This window comes from Polyodon spathula, chromosome 2 (assembly GCF_017654505.1).
Source record: "Polyodon spathula isolate WHYD16114869_AA chromosome 2, ASM1765450v1, whole genome shotgun sequence".
Lineage (NCBI taxonomy): Eukaryota > Metazoa > Chordata > Actinopteri > Acipenseriformes > Polyodontidae > Polyodon > Polyodon spathula.
In genome coordinates, this window is record NC_054535.1 from 86,822,460 (window position 1) to 86,846,021 (window position 23,562).

The following is a 23,562-nucleotide window of genomic DNA, read 5'->3' on the forward strand; positions in this document are numbered from 1 at the left end:
TGTTTCATATCGAGGTGATACGCCATCTTGTGGCTACAGAAAATACTGAAATTCAACATTGAAGACATGGCCATATATATTGCAATACATACTCTAAACTATGTTGTGGAAACATAAACCTTGTAACCCTATCCACTGGGTCTATGTTAATAATTTATAATGGAGCAATACGACCCTGGTTCAAGAGAGAATTGACAATTGGAACTCTGGTCTTTTACTAAAATGTGTATACTGTACATGTAAAAAATATTATTTTAACAGGAAAAAAAAAATTCAGAAATGGAAGTTTCAGCAATGATCATCACTGGTGAGAACTGGTTGGCAATCTCTTATTTTGAACTGGTCGTGCTGGTGTAAGAGCCCTGCAGTCTACTTTACTGTACAGTTATAAAGTCTATCAACAAAAGTCTTCGAAAATAATTTAAATAAAAACGGAATATGTGTTTGCCGATTGGGTGCTGAACTAATGTATACAGATCACTGATAACACAAACGCTAGTTTGGTCTCCATGCCAAGCCGATCCTATTCCCTCTCTTTAGACTGTGCCCAAGCCAACTGTATCAACTTGTGTATGGCATTGTGATGTGAGCTATTGGGAAGCTCTAAAATGAATTCCAAACCGGAACACCAGGGGTTTAGGCTGGTGCATTAATCCCACTGTGCCTGATTAACACATTGTCATAGTGCGTAATTGTTTTCATTGCATATATAGACATGGCAAAGTAATGTATACTGCCAGCTGTCTTTACTGATACTGTTTATTAAACCATGATAATATATGATTGAAAACATAATATATTGATTGTATTGTAACCATTAATTGCTTTACTTTGATAAGTATAACTTTTGATGCATATCTTAGAAATGTTTAAAAAATAATTATCACATGAGTTTTCTTTTTTCATGCTGAATAATAAGGAACAATTTTTATCAACATGTATCAATTTGAATTTGTTTCATATAGTTATACCACAGAATGAACTTACATCAGTGCCTTTCATCAATTTGGTCACCAGCATAGTGGGGCCTGCCAACAGGGCCCTAAAGGGAAAGGTTGCATTTCTGACAGTTGCCCTGTCAAAAGCATCGAGGCCTATCTCCAGTTGCACCTGGCACAGCATTTATGTAGCTGTGTGAGTTTTCGACTCTCAGAAGTGTGATACTCGTTTATCCCTCATACAAAGGCAGGCATGTGTCATGCGGGAAAACAAAGCATGAAAATGCATGTTTATTGCATACAGATGACAGAGATGAATTTCCCGGCCGGCTTCCCACTCTTAGGTCTTGACTATAAAATCTGTTTTATCTTCGTCCAGGAAGTTCAAAGCCTGGGGTACATCCACATGCTATACCATGGATCTGATTCACAGAAAATATTCCGATTTCCGTAGCTTTAACCCTAAGGGGTGCTGAACATGGCCTCTAAGCTACTATACTGGTTGCCACCATCCCTTGGATCCTCTGGCTTTGCACCCTAGATTTTGGTATGCCTTTCAGGGACAAAAAACATTTAATCTTATGCAATGTGTGAAACAGTGCTCACAGCTGCATTCACTTCAGTATCAATGATAACTGCAGCAAATACACACTGTATTACTGTCATTGGAAGGGTAGCTGGGGATAGCAAATGCAGAAAACAAGAGACTGCAGTTTAAAGTGCTTCTTGCACACTTTTATTCAACAAAGAAATAAAAACTGCAGTTAAACTAAATTACAAAATAAATCAAAACAGCACCCACACAAAGGGTAGCTCGGTGCAACAACAGCGAGCCTAAACTGCTGCTCCCAATCCTTTCTCTTGACAACTAATAACTGACTCTGGGGCTGGGTCCAATTGACCATTAATTAATCAATTTGGACCCAGCCACATTCTACACATGGATTTGGCAGGGGTGGGATTTTAACCCCATCCCTGCCAAACGTACATTCAAAATACATTCAACTTCAATTTACAAAAATAGACCCTACAAACAATATATACATTATCTTATGTGCAGGGCCTCAGCTCTGCCATACTGTTTACATATATTCTTGCAGTGGACACACAAGTTTCCATCGTGAATTTAACACAATCTGCAAGCCCAAATAACAATTATATTCATTAATACAAAACCATCAAAACATCACAACTTTTTTAAAAACCTAAAATAAAATACCACTAACAACCTGGTACAATACATGTAACAACCAGGCAATGGCTAAATGTATCAATTAGATAAAGTTGTAGATAAAGATTTCCCATCAGACTCATCTTTTCCTGGTGGCGGTTTATACAGAAAGTATGCTACCGCAGTAAAAATAGTAGAGATCAGTTTGAAGGCTGCATCTAAATGAGAAAAACATTAAGAGAGATGAGATAATAGTGCATTTAGTTTAATGTAATTCAGAAAAAAGATAGCAGCATATAGAATTGATACAACTTTCTTTTTTTCAGTTATGTTTAAATACGGTGAAAATATGGTAGTTTGTTTTTTTTTATATATATACAAGTAGTGGACAAAAAAAAAAAGGAAACACCTGGGTAAATGAGGGACACCAAGAATAATGAAAGCAAGGGCTGCCATACAGGTGTGGCTCATGCATTAATTAATCCAATAACATCCAAGCATGCTTAGAGTCATGTATAAAAATGCTGGACAGGCCTGGCTGCCTATAATTATGGTTAGCATGGCTGTAAGAGGTGACCTCAGTGAATTTGAAAGCGGGGTGATTGTTGGGGCGCATTTGGCAGTAGCTTCAGTGACCAAGACAGCTCAACTTGCTGATGTTTCACGAGCAACGGTGTCTAAGGTGATGTCGGCATGGAACTCCGAGGGAAAGACATCATCAGCAAAGGGCAATAGTGGGTGGAAGCGCATACTCCAGGATCGTGATATCCGTGTATTAATTCGAAGTGCAAGGCAAAACAGTTGAGCAACTGCAAATCAATTGACTGCAAATTTCAACCTGGGGAGTGAGCAGCCAAATTCATCAAAAACAGTCCGCCATGAACTCCAGAGCGAGATACCATAGTCGGGTTGCAGTGCACAAACCACTCATCACACCTGGCAGTGCACGTTTGCGAGTCCAGTGGTGCAAAGAGCACAGGCAATGGACTATCGAGCAATGGAGAAATGTGATATGGTCAGATGAATCATCCTTCACCATGTTCTTGACAAATGGAAGAGTGAACGTGTAGCACCAACCTAAAGAACTCTACAGCCCTGAATGCTTGGTTTCAATAGCGAAGGGTTCTGGTGGTTCTGTAATGTTGTGGGGCACATTTTACTGACACGGTTTGGGTTTGGGTTTGGGTGCACTCATTACCTTAGAAGGCAAGGTCAATGCTAATCGTTACTTAATGGTATTGACTAATCATCTTCACCCCATGTTGCAGCATTTCTTTCCTTCCGGGAGGGGGTGGGGGGTGCATTCCAGGATGACAATGCCCCCATCCACACAGCATGTATGGTCGCCCAATGGTTTGATGAGCATAACTGATGTTATCCATATGTCATAGCCTTCTCAGTCACCAGATCTGAACACAGTCGAGCATTTATGGGATATTCTGTATTGCCTGAGTTTTCCACCTCCATCAACCAGGCATGAGTTGATTGACTTTCTCGTGGAAGAATGGCGCCACATCCCCCCTGCAGAATTCCAGAGGCTGGTAGATATGCCACGGCGTATACAAGCCCTATGTGGTGTAATATCTATTTATTTATTTATTTATTTATTATTTATTTTTTTAAATAAAAAATTGTACTAAAAACAGAAATCAATACTATGGAACATGACTTGATTAACTTCTCAATTTAAAGTTGCTTAAAAGTTTTAAAAGTTACTGATTATGGATGCCAATAGGTTGTGTTTTCTTCAGTAATGTATATCATGGTAAAATCATAAGTCCATACTAGGCAAGCATGACCAATTACAGATAAATATGTTAAACAACTGGAAGTAAATGCATCGTTTACCATAGCAAACTTTTGTATGGGTGCCCACACCCTCAATCCTGTTACAGTAAATTGTTAAAGCACAATATTACACATACTATAACAAGAAACTAACACTAGCGTGCACACAGTCCTGTGTTTCAGAACTACCCTCAGTTAAGTTTGTGTTTTAATGATCAATACTCATTTTTTTTTAATGTTAAATTGTTTCCTCCTTATAGCTTGCTAAACTCCTGAAGTTCTGAAACCTAGAAAAGGATGCAAAGCTCATGAATGTTTCAAGCCCTGTTGTAAGATACTATGCCATGCACCCTGACCTGATAGTAATTTAGTGTTAACTCACTGAACAATGAAAAAGTGGAGGCCAATTTGAGATTGTCATACATCACACATGTGCTTTTGCTTCCAGGTGTGCTAATATCCCACAGGATGCAAGAATGGTCTATTGCACTACCCAATAAGATAGGTCCAGGTATAGTACCTATGGAGTAAAATAAATAAATAAAAATAAAACACAATGCTGGATTTAATCAGGACCAATAGCAATAAGACACATCACACTGTTGTAAATATTTCATTATTTCTAGGATCTTTCAACATCTTTGAATGTTGAGTCAGAGACCAAATCAACAAGACTTAAATGTGACAATGGTCACTCTTACAATGATTTCAGTGACCCAGAATAGGATGTGGCATTTTGGTAGCTTTTACCTTGGTATAGAATTTTTTTTTAAATTAATATAACCTCAAAAACAAACAAACAAAAAAAGAAACCTTCAGTAAATTGCAGACTGGAGTAAACGCTTTGGAAATCTGTCCTAATGTTACATACCCAACAACCTTATGAAAGCCCACTGGACTCCGAGAGCAAAGGAACGCTGTTTCTCAGCCACACTCCTAGATATTTGTTTAAAAAAAAAAAAAAAAAAAAAAAAAAAAAAGTTTTTTTGTTATACTATATTTTATTCAACAGAAGCATTTATGATTAATATTCTACCCGCAACCCCTCAAATGACTAATAAAGTTGACCTGTTATAAGACAGCTTAGTGAAAACTTGAAGAATTTTACAAAGAGGTCCAACAAGAGGTCTTTCTTCACTGGTTTCTGAGCTTTATACTTGAAGGCAAGTTTGGGGAAATAGAACTGCATATATTCTTCTAGTGGCGACTTCCTGTGAACCAGGGTGTACTGTATGAACTGCTCCTGTTGTCTCTGAACAACATTTAAATGCAAAACAGGTATATGTAATTCATTTGGAAGTATTCTACCTGTTAAATTTAACATTAGGTAATCCAGGAGTAATGCTAACAGAGGTCTGTGAAGCCTACCATTAATGTATGTGATGATGATGATTTTAACTAGTCACTTGTTTTACATTTGAAAATGAGACTTGTAAATGAGAGCAAACATTCAACAACAAATATACAGTTAGGTTTGTGTATTTAAATCATTTTGGAAATTCAGAGTAAACAAAATAGTTTTAGAAAAAGATAGCCATTTCATACCAGAGAACAGCAGTAATGACAGGTGTTGATGTCATGCAGGTAAAAATACTAGCAATTAGCATTAACACCATGAATATAGGCAATCTATCGCACATTGTTGCACACTTCCCTGAATAAGCCTTTGATTCAGAAGTGTTATGGGTATCTTCAATGCAGGAACAGTTGTAATAAACCTGAGGCAGAAAGGAATTTAGATGCATATTGATTCGTATTCACGGAGTCGTTCCTAATTTTGACTTTTACTGTTCATTATTTTACTCAGTACAAAAATATTACTAATACAGTACCTGCACTTTAAAAGACCAATTGTTTCTTGTTGATATGAATTAATATCACAATTGCCCTTAGTTTTTTTAAATACTTCAATGGTACTGGCGGGGACAGAGACTCAGATACAGAAAGCTGCAAGGTTAATGCACTTTTAATAAACAAATATAAAACAAAAATAGCAAGGACAAAATACACTACAGCACAAGGGCCAAAACAAAAGCTTCTACAAAATTCACGAAACATAAACACAGAACGGGACAGCACAGCACGGAACACAAAACATGCACCACGGCCCTCCACACCAACATTAACTCTACTAATTCTAACTAACACTTGTGAACACCTAATCTATACACCTGTGGCTCCAGCTGTGCTTCAATCCTGACAGCTGTGAAGGGCACTGGCAGTGGAAATGCTGGGTCCTCCAGGAGTGTAGCCAGTAATGGCAACGGTGACAGCGGAAATGCTGACAACAGTGCAGGATTTATTTTTAAAAAGGAAATCTGCAGTAAAAGTGCTGATTGCACACATTTACAAAAAAACAAATAGGGCACGAGGGCCAAAATTAAGGGCTAAACAAGCACATAGCAAGGAATATACGGTACCTACTCAATACAAAAACCTACACAGGCCAGGCTGGGCAACACCTTCACTGGCTTCTCCCCTTGCATCACACATCAAACAAATGGTTTTCTGTTCCTTTTTATACATGTGGCCATTCTCCAATTAGAACTAAGTTACTTAATTAGGGAATTGCCACATTCCACCTGTGTATTCTGTCAGGGAGTGTCTTAACCCATCCCTGCCAACCCTATAGTCAAACACACACACACACACACACACACTATTCAGTTAGGGTTATCACCTTGTCACAATATATAGAATGAGAGACACAGAATTCTGTTCTACAAAATAATCCAAATAATCCACTAGACAGGTAGCTCAGTAAAAACCACTAGGGGGCACAACAAGGCTGCTGTCTAAAAACGAAACTGCCCAGAGGCTCACTTGTTTGCTTGGTTTAAACAGAAGACATTTCAATTAAAAAGTTCATAAAGAAACCTATTTAATACACAAACTTTGCTTGCATACCTTGGGGGCAGTATGCAGAAGATAACCTTAAATGTACCTCAGTTTTACTCTGCAGAACATGATCTTTACACCCTGCATGACAGGGTGAATAGTAAAGAACATTATTCACTCCGCAGACAGAGTTGTAGTGGGAGCGGTCACAGTTATAGTTGGCATTACAAGGGGCAGTCAGATTTCCTATTGCTCCATTTCTGAAAGAGAATTTAAAATGCAAAAAAAAAATGTGGTACTGGTTACTATTAGTACAAGTAACAAATCACTAATCTGAAGAGTATGGTCCCACAGTACAATTTAATATGCAAAAAATAAAAAATAAAAAATAAAAACATGAAAATATATGCTGGCCAACAAAAGTAACAATCCAACTAAGTACTACTGTAAAGTTATGTTCTGTATTTATAAACCAGAACTTATTTAATAACTATAATAAAGTTACAAAACTTAAATGCACATTTATTTAGTATTTTGAACTGTTTACTTACTCAACTGAAATACCAGCCAATTCAGGATAGTCACATTTAGTGAAGATATAACAAGCAGAAAACATCAGTGAAGCAGACGATGTGGCTACAGCCAGCCTAATGGTCTGCTTGCATTTCATTTTGAATTTAGAAACCACCAGCCCTCCAAGTACTTGTCCAATTGCTGCTCCAGGAATTAACACACATCCTATCCAAGCAAAAATATAAGTGTTTTTAATATTGACAGACACATTAAGAAACCTCTAAATACATTTGCAGAATGCATACTTCTTTAATGCATGGGCTGTTTTGAGTCAATGTAAAGAGTTTTAGGATGTAGTCTCATTTTGGGAAGTAACCTCAACTTAAATGGGTTACCAAATAACCAATTTTATAAATCTGGGATTTCTTCTATGTCATTTTATTTCTAATCAACAGTGCATTTTTTTGGTGAAAATGCAAATGTGGATGACAAATTTCTCTTAACTGCTATTTGGCTAGCAAGAACACAAAGACCTTCTACCAGCTCTCTGTGCTGTATCAGGATGACAGGACTGGCACTCGGGCGCTAACATAAGTGATTACACAACAGGGAGAAGTGTATTATGATATTATGGAAATCCGTGTGTGCCTCCTGGTGTGCTGCACAAGCAGGATGAGATCACAGCGTTTCTACAGACCACTCGGAAATACAAAAGCAATAATAAGGTAATGGCGCTGTAAGAGTGAAGTCTTCAGCTTCTCCTGCCTTTTCTTGTGAAAAAGAAATAAAAATTGTGAGTTTGGAACAGTGAGAACACTTATAAAGAAAGTTGTCTCCCTGTTAAGTAAGTGATGGTGTTTTTATTCCCCGCGGGGGATATAGTGGCGACAGGGATACATACGTCACACTGTTTTGCTTATATTTAATTAAACTTCCAAAAGGACTATTGAAACACAAATGATGGAGGTAAACAAAGGAAGCCGTCGACCTGTATGTTACAGTTACATTTTAAATATATTTAGAGAAGTGCTAATCATCATGAAACTGCTTGAAAAGAACATTATTTAGCACGTTATTAAGATTATCAGAATCTGGTGGTTCGGAAGCCCCCGTTTGTTTGACTGTCCCTCCGTCTGTATGTCAGCAGTACAGCAGTGTAGCACTAAATCTAAAAGTGCTGGAACGCTGGTAGGCAGGGGTGATAGAGCGTTGAAAATAAATATTTTGCTTTGCAGGACGAATTACATTTTAAGCATGTCTATTGTAAAAAGCAATTTTAAAAATGTCTGGTTTATAAAAATAACCACTTGGAATCTGCTTACTTATTTCTGGTTCCTTATTCGCGGTATAGTTGAGAAAGTAGCGTGCCCTTTTTTGTGTTTTAACTCACTTGCACATATTGCTCAGGTAATATATTGCTGCCATTTAAAACATAATCACCTCCTCCTTCAAGAAGAACAAAAATATTAATACAAAAAAAATCTGTTTCAGCAGCATATCGGTACCCCATATATTACCAGCTTGTTTTGCCCCAGTTACCTCCCTAACTCACTAGATATCTAGGTATCCCTAGATAGGTTATCACCCCCTCTTTGCAAAAACACTAAAGATTTAAATGAACAGGCCGTGCCCCAAGAGCAGCAGCACCCTAAAATATACACCTTTATCACCAATATAGAACGCATGGGGGCATGTCTTTGAATGCCCCAGTTACCCTCAATCATCCTGGAGAACATGCCATTAACCGTGGAGCTTTTACAATCGGCAGGAAGCAAAAAAAATAAAAATAAAAATAACAAAATATTTTCCCACAAAACCCAGAAGAACATTTGAGTTATGGGAAAATGTTGTGTACATCTTCCTGTAACCTGTTTGCCACCGTCTTTTGAAGTACTCCCAGCAATCTTCCTAGATTTCTTTCTTGCGCACTGCTTTTTGCTATAGCACGTGGGTAGACAAGATTAATCCATTTTTATATTTTTTTTTACTCGACCAACATCCACAGTCAAGATTAATCAACTAAAACCATTCATTATACCTAATAATAATTTGAACAAAAATAAGACGACTAAATGTGTCGGTTCACGCTACCTAAAGAGGGCAGACCTCGGGATGGTACAGTAGCATTACTACTAATAATCTTTATATAGCGCCTTTCATAGTGGACCACCATCACAAAGCGCATTACAAGATACGTGCATTACTCTCATGCTGCAGAGTCACTTACAACAACGTCTCACCCGAAAGACGGAGCACAAGGAGTTTAAGTGACTTGCTCATTGGATTTGAACCGGGGATCTGTGGTTACAAGCCCGTTTCTTTAACCGCTTGACCACACAGTCTTCTAGTAATACTATTATAATAATTTTAATAATAGTATTATAATAATATTTTTTAATACATCAATACTAAGTCACCTTGGATAAATGTGTCAGCTAAATGAATAATAATAATAAACATGTCTTCTCAGTTCACGAAATTAGAAATGTGTTATAAGTAAGGGGGTACATGGGGCATCAATAAACGTGTCCCATGCATTCTGTATTAGTTATAAAGGGCTACACTTTGGGGTGCTGCTGCTCGGGGTACAACTTGCTCACTAAAACTTCTAGTATTTGTGTAAAGTTGGAACAAACACCAAGAGGGACACCGGCCCTCCAGGACCGGAATTGCCCACCCCTGCCCTTCTACACAGATGAACGCTGAGCGGGAGCGGGTGTTTGTGTACATCAAGGAGGGGAGCGTCCGCTCTGTAGGAACTACTGCGGAACCCTTCAACTGCAAGGCGGTGCCTGATCACTAAATAGGGTTGCCAGATTGGACGGGTTCACTCCCAGTTGAGCTTGTATTTTTTATTGTGTATGAAAAAATGGCTTTGGTTGGGTGCCTAATTTATGAGCTAGTTTTGGGTATTTATGCGGGTATTCCATTTGGATATATTGTGCGTGGTTTTAAAGTCTTAACTATTTTTTTTTAAACATAATACAAAGCATATGATACACAACCCTTAGCGTTTACATCACTGCTGCTAAACATTTCTAACAGTAACAGCGGAAGTCGGATGGTGAGTTAAAAGTAGATAGTGTTCACTCAGATGTAACTTCTTAAAGATGACAGTTAGAATGAGACTAAAACTGCTGTCAAACACATACTCCACATTTGATCTGGACTGCAAAGAAACAACCGAACTTCAGCCTTATTTACAGCAAGCCCTTTGGGAGCTGCTGGCAAAGTCTGACAGCAGCATGTATAACGGCTATGCAAACCATTTCACTGCACGTGTCGTTTAATGGAAGTTTAAAGACATTTCAATTCAGTTATTTTCAATTTTTTGTACATACATTTTGGATTGGAAAAAGCGATTGCACTCGTTAACCAAGGGGGGCGTGACTGCCGGTACATAAGGAGACCTGGCTGAGTGTCCTGTTCCTTTGTTATGGTTACGGACGTACCAAAAAGACAGTGAGAAAGTACCGTGAGTGGTTGTTTGTTTGTTTTTGTCATGTCTAATTCTGTGCTTGTTTGTTATTATTAGACGGCTAAATACGTACCAGGAGCTATCGCTTAAAAGCACGAACCTAGACACCACTGCACTACTGGTCACAAAATAAATTGCATTTCACCACTTGCAGGTTAGCACTCACTTTGGATTTGTGACTGTGTTGTGTTTTGTGTGTGTGTGTGTGTGTGTCTACTGTGTTTATTATTTCGGGACTAAACCCCCTGAGTTATACTCTGTAGTGTGTACTACCATGCATTATTATTTACAGTTGTCAAGTGACTTTGGGATTATTAATAAACAGCATTGCACCTGGAATATCATTGTCTCTCACTGATCACCACATCACTTCTGCACTGCAAACCACTTTGCCACAAGGCTTGAGTTGGTTTACCTTAAACTACAATAATTCTGAACTTGCTGCTGACAACTGTGATGATTTTCAAGTTTCTACAAAGACATAGGCCATTTTATAGTATTGAGTACAGTACATACTATGAGCGATTACCTGCAATCAAAGATGAAATGCTTGCTGTCTTTCCATATTGATTTTCAATAAATTTGATGAAAAATACTGATGTGCCAAAGGAAGCAATTCCTTCTGAGGAAGCAGTTAAGGATAAACACATGAACACTGGATTCTTCAGTAGGAGCTGCGAAGAAAATGAAAGGAGGAGTTATTTTATAGTTTAGGATCCACGCATACAGCTATGGTGCAAAATTGGATTTGTATTGCTTTAACATCATCACAATGGCACCACATTCAAAATACCATTACTGTACCTTTAAAGACAAAGGAAGATCCTGAAAACTTTTGCCTACATCTTTCTGTTTCATGATATCTTCACTCCCATCATGATGCACCTGCGACACCTTTTCTGCATGGATCTTTGCAGTTCCTATTTAAACACAATTACTGTATCAGACATAAAAAAAGAAGCTGGCTAATTTTGGAAAGGTCTCCTCTATAGTTCCTTATTATTCAAAAACAATGTTATAGGGAAAAGGGTAAGGCTGCTCCAGTTTAATTCTCTGCTCATTATTTAGTACACAACTCAAATTTCTGTCTACTTAAAATTGTTAGTTGTCAACTCTCCTAACAAATTGCATTATTAAAAACATAATATGGACCCCTAACTTAGTGTATTAAATACCTTGAAAATCATCTCTTTGAATATAAACAAAATATTATAAATTAGGTCATCACACCAGTGCAGTCATTCCCTAAAATGTTATCCATTTCCTGGAAAGACAGAACAACTAAGGATGGGAGATTTAGTGTCCATAAACCCCAATCTACTGTACATTAAACACAAACAATACATATACTGTAGCTTGTGTGCAGGTAGAAGGTAGATCAAATGTCAAGGAAGAAAGGGGGAGTTAGATAACAAGATATATAAATCACGTAGGCAGTGCAATATAACAACAAATACACCTTAGGTTTTACATCTTTTTGTCTAAAGGAAAATCAAACAATATATGGTATAGTGTATGTTACAAAACTATTGACACACTTCTAAGCCACACACTAACATTTTACTTTAAGTGTTTGTTACAAGTTTTATATTATCAACAGTCTCCTTTAACAAAAAGGGTGCAAATTACACCTTGATACAATTCTGATCCTTAGTGAGGGTCTGAGTACAGTGAATTCTATCATTCCACTACTGCTGCTGGAGTACTGAGAAAGCAATTTGAATAATATTTGAATTTAATATCATACAAAACAGCCTGTCACCCTGTGGAAAGGATGACGTTACTGGCACTCAGACACAAGCTGCAGGTTTAAACACGCTTTTGCACACTGTTAGAATACAAATAACAAAACAACAAACAGGTTAACAAAAAGACAATATATAATTTTAAACTCCACGGTTTTAGACTGTGCTGCTGCTTACACAACATACACAAGGCTTCACAACTCCCCTAAACACCAATAATAATTTCTTAATATATTTATACCACAGCACACAAAACACTCACCCTCACCAACATGAATTCTCACCACCACTCCTTCCCCTGAGAGGTTGCTGCCTCTTTTACAGCTGTGTCTGAGCTGTATTGCTTGTCAATCATTCAATCTAGCTCAGGCACATTCTACACGTGTATTTATTTGGCAGGGGAGGCAATTAACTCTTCCCTACCTGCCCAAAACAACAGCACAATCAAAATATATTTAAAACTCACAACAAAACACCTGGAAACAATAACAAATAACCCTGGGTGAGGTTACACCCCGTCACACACCCCCTTTCCTATTTAGGCCACTTTTATTATTAGTTTATTTTGCAGACACCTTTATCCAAGGCAACTTACAGAGACAAGGGTGTGAGAACTATACATCAGCTGTAGAGTTACTTACAACAACATCTCTGAAAGATGAAGCACAAGGAGGTTAAGTGATTTACTCAAGGTCACACAATCAGTGAGCTGGGGTTTGAACCGAGGACCTCCTGGTTACAAGCTCTTTTCTTTAGACAACCGGACCACACCACCACTTGTATTTTATCAATTGTTACTAAAAAGCTGCATTCCATTTGAAAAGAGGTCTTACAACTTGCCTCTCCAATAGTAAGTCTTTCACCACAGTTGCATATTACCTTGCATTGCTACCCTGTCCTATTGTGCAAGCACTACACGCTGGTGTAGAGGTGATGCGGTGCTCAAGAACAATACACACAAGACAGTTCACGGTAAAACAGCTCTTTATTTGGCTGGGTTGGTTCAGTCCCAAAATACGACACTATGTAAATTACACACACAAACACAACACGGTCACAAGTCCAGGGAGGGATGTGTAGTCTGGGTTGGAAACTGGCCCCTTAGCGACATCTTCCAGAATGTTTACCCGTCTAACAATGACAAATACAACAATTACTAGACAGGACAAAACAAACAAAGCTCACGATTAGTACACAAGGTTTTCCTCCTTGGTTTTTGTGTAACCATAACACAAGGAACAGATTGCTTGGCCACATCCCGAAATACCTTCAGTCCCGCCCCCTTCAGTGGTGAGTGCAATCCATGATTGACGCATCGCTTACCGCAAGGCGATGACTTCTGGTATTGTGATTCCGCCCCCTTCTTGGATGGTTGGCTTCCAACTGACCCTGGAATGAACTGCCAAATCATCCAGTCCGGGGCAGACTGTTCCTGTTACACAGTGCCCTCACAGGTCAAGAGGGAGATTATTGACTAGCATTCATTCTCTCTCTGTCACAGTGACCAAACACTGTACTGACAAATTTTCATGCTCTGCACACCGGAGTTGCTAGTTTACAAATCAAACCTGGTAGATGTTTTGGGAAACCCAAGAAAGGCACAATAAGGAGCCACGCTGCAGGCAAACCTATTAGATATCCAATCCACCATGCGCCAACCCAGCGAGGATCTTCTGGACTTAGAGCAACACTGGTAAAAGAACACTTTGATCAGTTATACAAAATACCTAATACCCATTAACCTGGTTTTAGCATGTTATATGGTCAAATAACATGTATCTACAGCTGAATTGCTATTACATACATGAGGCCTTTTTCTGTAGCATGTCAAATTTTATTAATCTTTCTCACGTTACAGTGATTCACATTAGGACTTACTCTTGTAGTTGATCCACATCAACATAGATATTCAGTAGCTGCCCACTCACAATGTATCCAAATGCAACACCCAATATTGCCATCATATTACCAATACCTAGGTGAGAAAGAATATTTGATATTAAACATACATTGATATTGTCTTCAGGCTCAGGGGCCAAAAATGTAGTGTCACCCATGCGATTTCTCTGAAGATTTAATTGTATATCACTATTTCCAATGGGAAAACGGGACAATGTGTCTTTTCGTTCACATAAAGTCAGAAAAAAACAACATATGAATCCTAATTAACATGTATTTATACTAAAGTAATACAAAAATGACTACAAAAGATTTAGAAGTGATTAGTTTTTTGAGATTTATGATTATACTGTAAATTTACAGTAAAATCGTAAATCTCGAAAAACTACTCACTTCTAAATCTTTTGTAGTCATTTTTGTATTACTTTAGTATAAATATATGAATCCAAATTAACATGTGTTTTTTTTCTGACTTTATGTGAACGAAGACACAAATTTGTCCGTTTTCCCATTAGAAATAGTGATATTTTGAAATATCACTGTCCTGGTCACAAAAGCAAAGTTTGTGGGGAATAATAGCCATTTTCTATACTTTTGAGGCATAAGCAATTAGGAAATAACACTTACTACCCAGGAACAAAAATTGTGTTACATATTGTAATTAAAACAATGGTAACATTAGTATAGTTAAAAAACAGAATAATTCAACTATAGCATTAAAGGTGCAGTTATTAAATTGCTTTCTTGTCTTAGCAGGTATTAGTGTAACTTTCATATTGGTGCATTATTATTATTATTATGTATGGATTTGTGTATGTCAGTATATTTTACTACATTTTTATATATATATATATATATATATATATATATATATATATATATATATTATATATGTGTGTGTGTGTGTGTGTGTATATATATTGTGGAGTGGACCTCTGCTGGGTGTGGGACCCACACCCTCAAAAAGTTCAACCTAAGTTGGACTTCGTTTGGTACAATTAACCCTTGTGGGTTTTTTTTTTTCTTTTTTCTTTTAATATGCAATAAAAATAAACAAACAAAAAGCAAAAAAAAAAAAAAAAAAAAACATATTTTGAAGATGTAACTAGACTTTTACTTCATAAGACATAACTAGCCATGAGATGGCAAAGCTGTTTATCTGCAAGAAAAACAGTTGAGTTGAGCCAGAGTTGAAGTGAGACAAAAAAAAAAAAAAGAAACAGTTCTTTGTTCACACACAACAGAAATGGTCACATAAATTTACAGGATTTATTTTTTGCGGATTTTCTCTCTCTGCTCCAATTCTCACACACCTTCTTTCTCACTCTCTCCCTGACTAACTGCACCTGTCCTTTTTAAAGGGTAGCCAATTACCCAATTAAGCATCAATTGACTACAATACTTTGTAGTCCCTACACTGCCCCTGGCAGCTGCAGGAACACTTACCGGGCACAGGGCCCTTTGCATCCTAAGGCTCTCTAAACCTATCTATAAATCTAAGAATATCTATCTATCTACCTATGTGTGTGTGTACTCATATATATATATACTATATATATATATATATATATATATATATATATATATATATATATATATATATAGTGCCTTGCAAAAGTATTCAGACCCTTGACCAATTTTCTTATATTACTGAATTACAAATGGTACATTGGAATTTCATTCTGTTCGATATTTTATTTTTAAACACAAACTCAAAATCAATTATTGTAAGCTGACATTGGTTTTATGTTGGGAAATATTTTTAAGATAAATAAAGAACTGAAATATCTTGCTTGCATAAGTATTCAACCCCCACACATTAATATTTGGTAGAGCCACCTTTCGCTGCAATAACAGCTTTAAGTCTTTTGGGGTAAGTATGTACCAGCTTTGCACACAGTGTCGGAGTGATTTTGGCCTATTCTTCTTGGCAGATTTGCTCCAGGTTGTTCAGATTGGTTGGACGGCGCTCATGGACCACAATTTTCAAATAGTGCCACAGATTCTCAATGGGATTGAGATCAGGAATTTGAATGGGCCACTGTAGGACATTCATCTTTTTGTTCTTGAGCTACTCTAATCTTGCTTTGGCCTTGTGCTTGGGATCATTGTCCTGCTGAAAAGTGAATTTCCTCCCAAGCTTCAGTTTTTTTAGCAGACTGAAGCAGATTCTCTTGCAGTATTTTCCTATATTTTGCTCCATCCATTCTTCCCTGAATTGTAACAAGATGCCCAGTCCCTGCTGATGAGAAGCATCCCCACAGCATGATGCTGCCACCACCATACTTCACTGTAGGGATGGTGTGTCTTGAGGCATGGGCAGTGTTAGGTTTACGCCACACTTAGCGCTTTGAGTTTTGGCCAAAAAGCTCTATCTTGGTCTCAGCTGACCATAAAACCTTTTCCCACATCACAGCTGGGTCACTCTCATGCTTTCTGGCAAACTCCAGACGTGCTTTCAGATGGTACTTTTTGAGTAACAGCTTCTTTCTTGCCACCCTCCCATACAGGCCAGTGTTATGCAGAGCTCTTGATATGGTTGACTGGTGCACCATTACTCCACTCCCAGCCACTGAACTCTGTAGCTCCTTCAAAGTGATTGTTGGCCTCTCTGTGGATTCTCTCACAAGCCTCTTTCTTGTTTGAGTGCTGAGTTTTGAGGGACAGCCTTTTCTTGGCAGTGCCTGGGTGGTGTGATGCAGCTTCCACTTCCTAATTATTGATCCAACTGTGCTCACTGGGATATCCAAACACATTGATATTATTTTGTACCCTTTCCCTAATCTATGCATTTGTATTACTTTATCTCTAACTTCTGTAGAATGCTCTTTGGTCTTCATTTTCCTCCAGATTCACAGCCTTACCAATGATCCTTCAATAGTGGGGTTTTTATCCAGAAAATGTGACAGCAACTGTAATGGTTCACAGGTGGAGGCCAATGGTAAGGTAATTGTGTCCTCGTTAGGGCAATTTCTTTCATCGGTGCAAACTGGGAGCTTCCACAGCACAGGAGTTGAGTACTTATGCAAGCAAGATATTTCAGTTTTTTATTTTTCTTAAAAATATTGCCCAACATAAAACCAATGTCACCTCACAATAATTGATTCTGAGTTTCAGTGTTTAAAAATAAAATATCAAACAGAACGAAATTTCAATGTATCATTTGTAATTCGGTAATATGAGAGAATTGGTCAGGGGTCTGAATACTTTTGCAATATATATATATATATAAATGAACTGGAGAGGAGGGATATCCCCTTTAAATGACTGGGCTTCCTTCTGATACTACAAACGTGACACTCCATCGTTATCAGGAAGAAGCTCCCGGTAAATTAAAAGGTGAGTCTCAGACGTCATGTATAAATAATTGAATTAGCCAGGTCTTTTATTCACTCCGTTCCAACCTCTCATTTGTACTGATATATTTTGTTTAAATATAGCTGATACAGCATAAGTGAATAAATTAATAACATACATAAATAACAGAAAATGTTTTTGAAGTTCATATTGTATAGTTAGCAAAGTTTATCTCCGTCTGTATAAGGTTTGCTGGCTGCTGCATAATCCAGTTTATATCTCGCCAGTCATATTTGTTTACATTGTCGAGTTGAATTGGTTTGAATTTCAGAAAGTCAGAAAACAGTAACTGTGACATTTTAATCACAATTTTAGTGTTTGGAGCATCTTGATTTTTGTAGTATGTATTTCTGTCAACTCACAGAATCGGTGTTCAGCCATTTTCTCTTGTGAAAAGTGTAGGGCAGAAAGGCGTTCCCTTGAAAAGCGGCGGGGCTGACAGTGATGTGAATCAATCACGACAGAGAGAGACTATTGACCGGTGGTGTAAGGATGTTTGTTTTTCCTCTTATGATGAGGTTTTAACCAATCACAGGCCAGGATACTAGTGTATAAAAAGTGCTATAAAAGTGCAAATAAAGAAATAAATGTCTGCAACAGTTTATATTATTAAAATAGAGGTAGATCATTTTATCTTTGAAGCCAGTGACCTGTAAAAAGGTTTAACTTCAGGACACTTTGAATGAGTTTTCTACAGGTATGTACAAACTAGTTACTGTACTGTTATTGTTTTTACTCTTGCATTCATTTAAGTTATTTCGTAAAATGTCTTATTTTAAGTATGCTGTCTATACAGCAGGCTTTCTCCCTCAATTCAAACATGTGAAGGTCATTACCTGTATACAGTGAAGATTTCTCAGAAGGCACACTGACATCTATATGAGCAATTCCCAGAGTGTAGATCGCGTTCGCTCCAACTCACGTAATCAGTTGCCCCAGTATAAAAACATAGAAGTGGTTAGAGGGTGCTGACAGGCTGGAGGTGCTGCAGCTGTCTTCACTTCTGTTAGTGGCAGGAAGAGCGTAGTTTTCTTAAAATATATTAAAACAAATGTAAAATGTTAATTAAAGCCTTTCCTAGCAAGTGAAACACAGTGTCACTCTAACTAATTGCTTACTCTTGCTTCCACCATGGTTATATTATTGGTATTGTAATCTACTTGCAAACGTAAGTGTAAACTGTTTTTATATTTGAATTCCTAGTGACATGGGCATAGAAATAGAAACCGTTTTCAACGTAATCAATGAAAAGCAGTATCCATAATGCAATCCAATATTACTTTCATTGTAGAACCTAGAAATGTAATAATTCCTCAACTATACTCTGGGCCTCATTTACTAAAGGGCATTAAATTTAGAGTTAGTATGCACGTAAAATAGTGAGCTTAACGTGAGCGATAAATCTAAATTTACTTCCCCATTTACTAACAGAGAATGCATTCATTTATGTGCACACTATTGGCTCATTTACATGCCATAGCATGCACTATATTCAGTGCAAGCAATAATTTAATGTGCACAATAATGTCCAAGACTACACTTGACGACCTTCATATAAAAAGCCCCAGCAGTTCATGCGTATCTTTTGGTCAGTAGCTTCTTCTGAAAGTTGGAGGTGGCTTACATTGATCGAAAATGAGCGATCAACAGACATTGCACAGCAGGGGACAGGCACATAGAATGAAACTGCACTGCTTACCTTTTAATTTGAACATGTATTCTTTGTCTGATGTTAAAAAAAAATAAAAAAGCACCTTTTTCCTTTCTCCTTTAATGCATACACAATAAAAGTCTGGTTGTGCAAGGCTCCATGGATCGGGGTGACAGTGCTATGCGAGTACAATCAATAGCACCCATCACATTGGGGAAGCCAGCAACCTGGTAGAAGCTGACTTTTACATACTTTAAACCTGTCCTCTGTGTGGGAAATTTAATATAATATAATATCATTTAATTTTAATATAATTAATGATATGCAAAAACACACAAAGATATGAATACAAGGTATCAGAACCCTAGAAGTCTAGCTTGCTCCCGCGACAGACACATACAAAAAGATATTTACATACTTAATTGCAACTGGCAAAATAAATAATGTATTATTGCTATGTGTGCAATCCTTTCTGTATGAGTCTGTATAAAAAGGAAAGTAAGAATTTGACTATTACTTCTTAAATGCATACGCAATAGCTGTTCCTTTTTTTTTTTTTTTTTTTTTGTAAATTTGAAGTTATTGAATAGGCTGCAGTTAAAGCTGAATGATATAGTTTAAAATAAATACTCTGAAGTTTTCTCCTTTTAACTGTATACCATTGCATATGTAAGCACGACTACACGGACAATTAGCATTTGTGGACTTTTTCTGTTCAAACAAATTTAACCAATTCAGCAAGATGTATTTTTTTTTGCACTAGTGAATCAATGAATCAAACGAACAAATCTGTTGAATTGATTCACTAAACTGAATGACTCAAAAGAATTGAGTCAGTAAAAGGAATCTAACTGCACACCACTACTTTTCAGCCTAGAAAGAGGTTTAAATAGTGGTTAAAGCCTGGTTTCCAAATGCACTAATTAATGACCACTTTAATGTGTGTACTAAAATTAACGCCCTTTAGTAAATACCATGTGAATACAGATCATCTCTGAGCTGGATTCTCATTTAAATACTTCAGCATGCATTACCATAAAAAAAAAAAAAGAAAACACACATTCATTGTGATTACCATAGTGTGAAGCATTAGTGCGTGCCATAATACGCCAAGTATTCCACACGATAATGATTAAAATTGCAATAGTAAATACAGCAATCGTTAACGTGCACACTAATTTCAATTATGGCGCACCATAAAGTTTTGTGCCCTTTAGTAAATAAGGGCCCTTTATGTAATAATATATGAAATGTACGTTTGTTGTTAAATTTTAATTATAAAAGTATCACCTTTTGCACCATGCTCATACAGGCCACTGGTGTAATGAGGCAAAGAAAATATAAATGATCCAAGTCCAAGCATAAAAGCTGAGAAAGCCAACCATCGTGGTTTGTGACCTCTTTCACCACAGAATGGTATAACTAGGGATAACGCACAGCAGGCAATGTCATAACTTGAGCCTATAATTCCAGACTGGAAACTGCTTAACTTGTAGCACTTTTCTATTGTGGAAATTATGGCACTAAAAAAGCCATTCACAACTGCATCTGTGAAACAGAAAACCAAAAGATGAAATTTAACTCAGGAACATGCAGAAGAATGTTACATAAGCATACTGAATTACTTACATACCGGTAGACTACTGCGATACCATTTTGTCTTTGATTACATAATGTTAAATAAAAGATCTAAATTATGTTAATGTCGTTTTTTAAAAGTCCAGGGGATGCAAAACATTTGGCCACAATTGTACATATATTTGTTAAAACTGTTGTACCTCCCTGTTGCTTTATATCCATAATTATTTACCTAAGAAGCATGCAACGCGAACAAATAAACTCTAAAACTCACCTGCCAGCTTCTAATTGGGCAAAAAACTATTATTAAAATAGAGGCACTTGTATACTAAGGTTATGAAAAACAGTATCTTATTACAGGCTGTAACTTGCTAACAGGACTGATATGTACAATTATACACAGGGAGCATTTTAGTAGCTTGTTGGGTTTTATATTACTGTAAGAAATGCAACGACAAACGTTTCAACGTTTCAAAATGAAAACATGGAAAAAGATTTGTAGTCGAAACATTTGTCCTTTAATTTATTGTTTCTTTTACAATTTATAAATTCTGATACATGTATTTGTATTTTATAAATGTCTGAAATCAATGATTGTTCAAAAAAAGTGCAAAATACAGGTCTTCAATAAAGAAAAGAATTCTTAATGCTGTCTGAATGCCATATAATTATATCTCCATTAAACTGGGGATTTTGGCCCGTCTTATCTCCTGTTCCAGCACTGCTATCATCATCAGCTCAATCAATGTTATTTGATACAATAGTATAAAAAGCCAGTTAGCTTGCATTTATGTGTCTTTTACTGCATCTATACAAAGTATTGCTTCCTAGTCAGCTGGCATCGCCTTTAAATAGACTAGAACCCAACAAAGTAAAAGATATGTACAATACTTTCTGCAGCTTGCTGATCCATTAACTATATTTTAAATGAAGGAATACATAAGGTGGGTAGATACTTACTTTGAACAATTGCAAGCAAGCCAAAGAAGAAAACAAATCCTTTGGCGTTGTTGCAGCATTGTAAACAGCTTGGAGTGAAACTACTCCAGCCACATGGTCCTTCAGAAAACGACTCCTCATGTGCTTTTTCATGGGGTTTCTGTTCATCGCCTCTCTTTTGTTGGAGGTCTTCATTGCTGACAAAGGCTGAATTGACTACACCTTCTTTCATTGTTCTCCCTCAGCAGAAATAAAATGTTAAATATGTTTTGCTTACACTTCTGTTTCAAGGAGCTATAAAAAAGGTATTTAAGGTTTCTCTAAAGCAATGATTTGCATGTTTAACCTACCCTCTGCGTTAGGCTCCTCCTGTCTTTAACAAACACCTGTGCTGTAATAGGGATAGCTTTTGGGTGGTGTGGAAAGCAACTCAATGGACACGTAGATGTAGCGCATATTTATTTTGTGGCACAAATTTATTTTATAGCACAACGTTCCTTTAATGGGGAAGAGACGTCATTTATAATCAACACAGGTTTTAATTGTTTATAGTGCTAGCACCCCCCTTCCCAGCAAGAAGTTACATCAAACCTTAGTGGAGCGAACCAGTCTAGTGCAGGCATAAACAGGTGATAACAAAAACAAAATCAGAAAATACAATGAAAAAAAAAACTGCAGACAAGTCAGCCAAACTCTGGCCTTCTGTGCTATCTGCTACTGTGCGGAGTCCTACACCATGGTACCTTGCTTTACCCATTATATGCAATGTAAAAGTAGCTACCCTGTGGCTAGTAGTTCCTAGACTTACAGGGTCAATTGCAGTGTACAGTACCATTGGTTTAGTCCACTTCAGGTCTAGAAAACCTCAATGAAATGAACAAATGTAGTCCCAAATGCAGAGTACTAATCCGAAGATCAAACTAATTAGTTTAGCTCATGGGAACCAATCCACAGACCAGTTTACCAAACATATAAAGTTAAAACCAGGAGACTATTTCAAGAATCTTTTTTTTTGTGTTGTAGTGCAAACATAGCTCCACAAGATCCCTCCTCTTTATAAAGTTTATTAACACTCAAGTTTATTAAAAGCTGAATCTGTGACGGAAGTCCACCTTTCAGCATGACAACGACCCAAAGCACACAGCCAAAGCTACACTGGAGTGGCAAAGGAACAAAAAGGTAAATGTCCTTGAGTGGCCCAGTCACAGCCCCGACCTAAATCCAATCGAAAATTTGTAGCATGACTTGAAGATTGCTGTCCATCAACGCTCCCCAAGGAACTTGATAGAGCTTGAACAGTTTTGTAAATAAGAATGGTCAACTACTGCCAAATCTAGGTGTGCAGTGTTGGTAGAGACCTATCCCAACAGACTCACAGCTGTAATCGCTGCCAAAGGTGCTTCCACCAAATATTAACTCAGGGGGCTGGAAACTTATTCAATTATGATCTTTCAGTTTTGTATTTTATATAATTTTTCTCAATAAAAACTTTTTTTCCCCCTTAACAGTACTGAGTATGGTGTGTAGAGAAGTTGAAAAAAAAATCCTCATTTAAATGCATGAAACTGAGGCACTGACATAAGAAAATGTGAAAAGTTCAAGGGGGTGTAGACTTTCTATAGGCACTGTACACACACACACACACATTTTATATATATATATATATA

General features: G+C 37.2%; 1 protein-coding gene across 1 annotated transcript; it reads right to left on the minus strand.

The window, feature by feature from the left end:
• Nucleotides 1-1,911: 1,911 nt before the first annotated feature.
• On the minus strand, nucleotides 1,912-22,127 carry LOC121327065 (solute carrier organic anion transporter family member 4C1-like). Its single transcript, XM_041270863.1, is given in 14 exon segments — nucleotides 1,912-2,327; nucleotides 4,280-4,417; nucleotides 4,769-4,833; nucleotides 5,443-5,615; nucleotides 6,842-6,995; nucleotides 7,287-7,473; nucleotides 11,256-11,400; nucleotides 11,531-11,646; nucleotides 13,599-13,602; nucleotides 14,014-14,161; nucleotides 14,350-14,446; nucleotides 18,564-18,758; nucleotides 20,669-20,926; nucleotides 21,917-22,127. Coding segments are annotated over 14 exon segments (2,010 nt in total). The 3' UTR covers nucleotides 1,912-2,208.
• Between the last annotated feature and the right edge of the window lie 1,435 nt (nucleotides 22,128-23,562).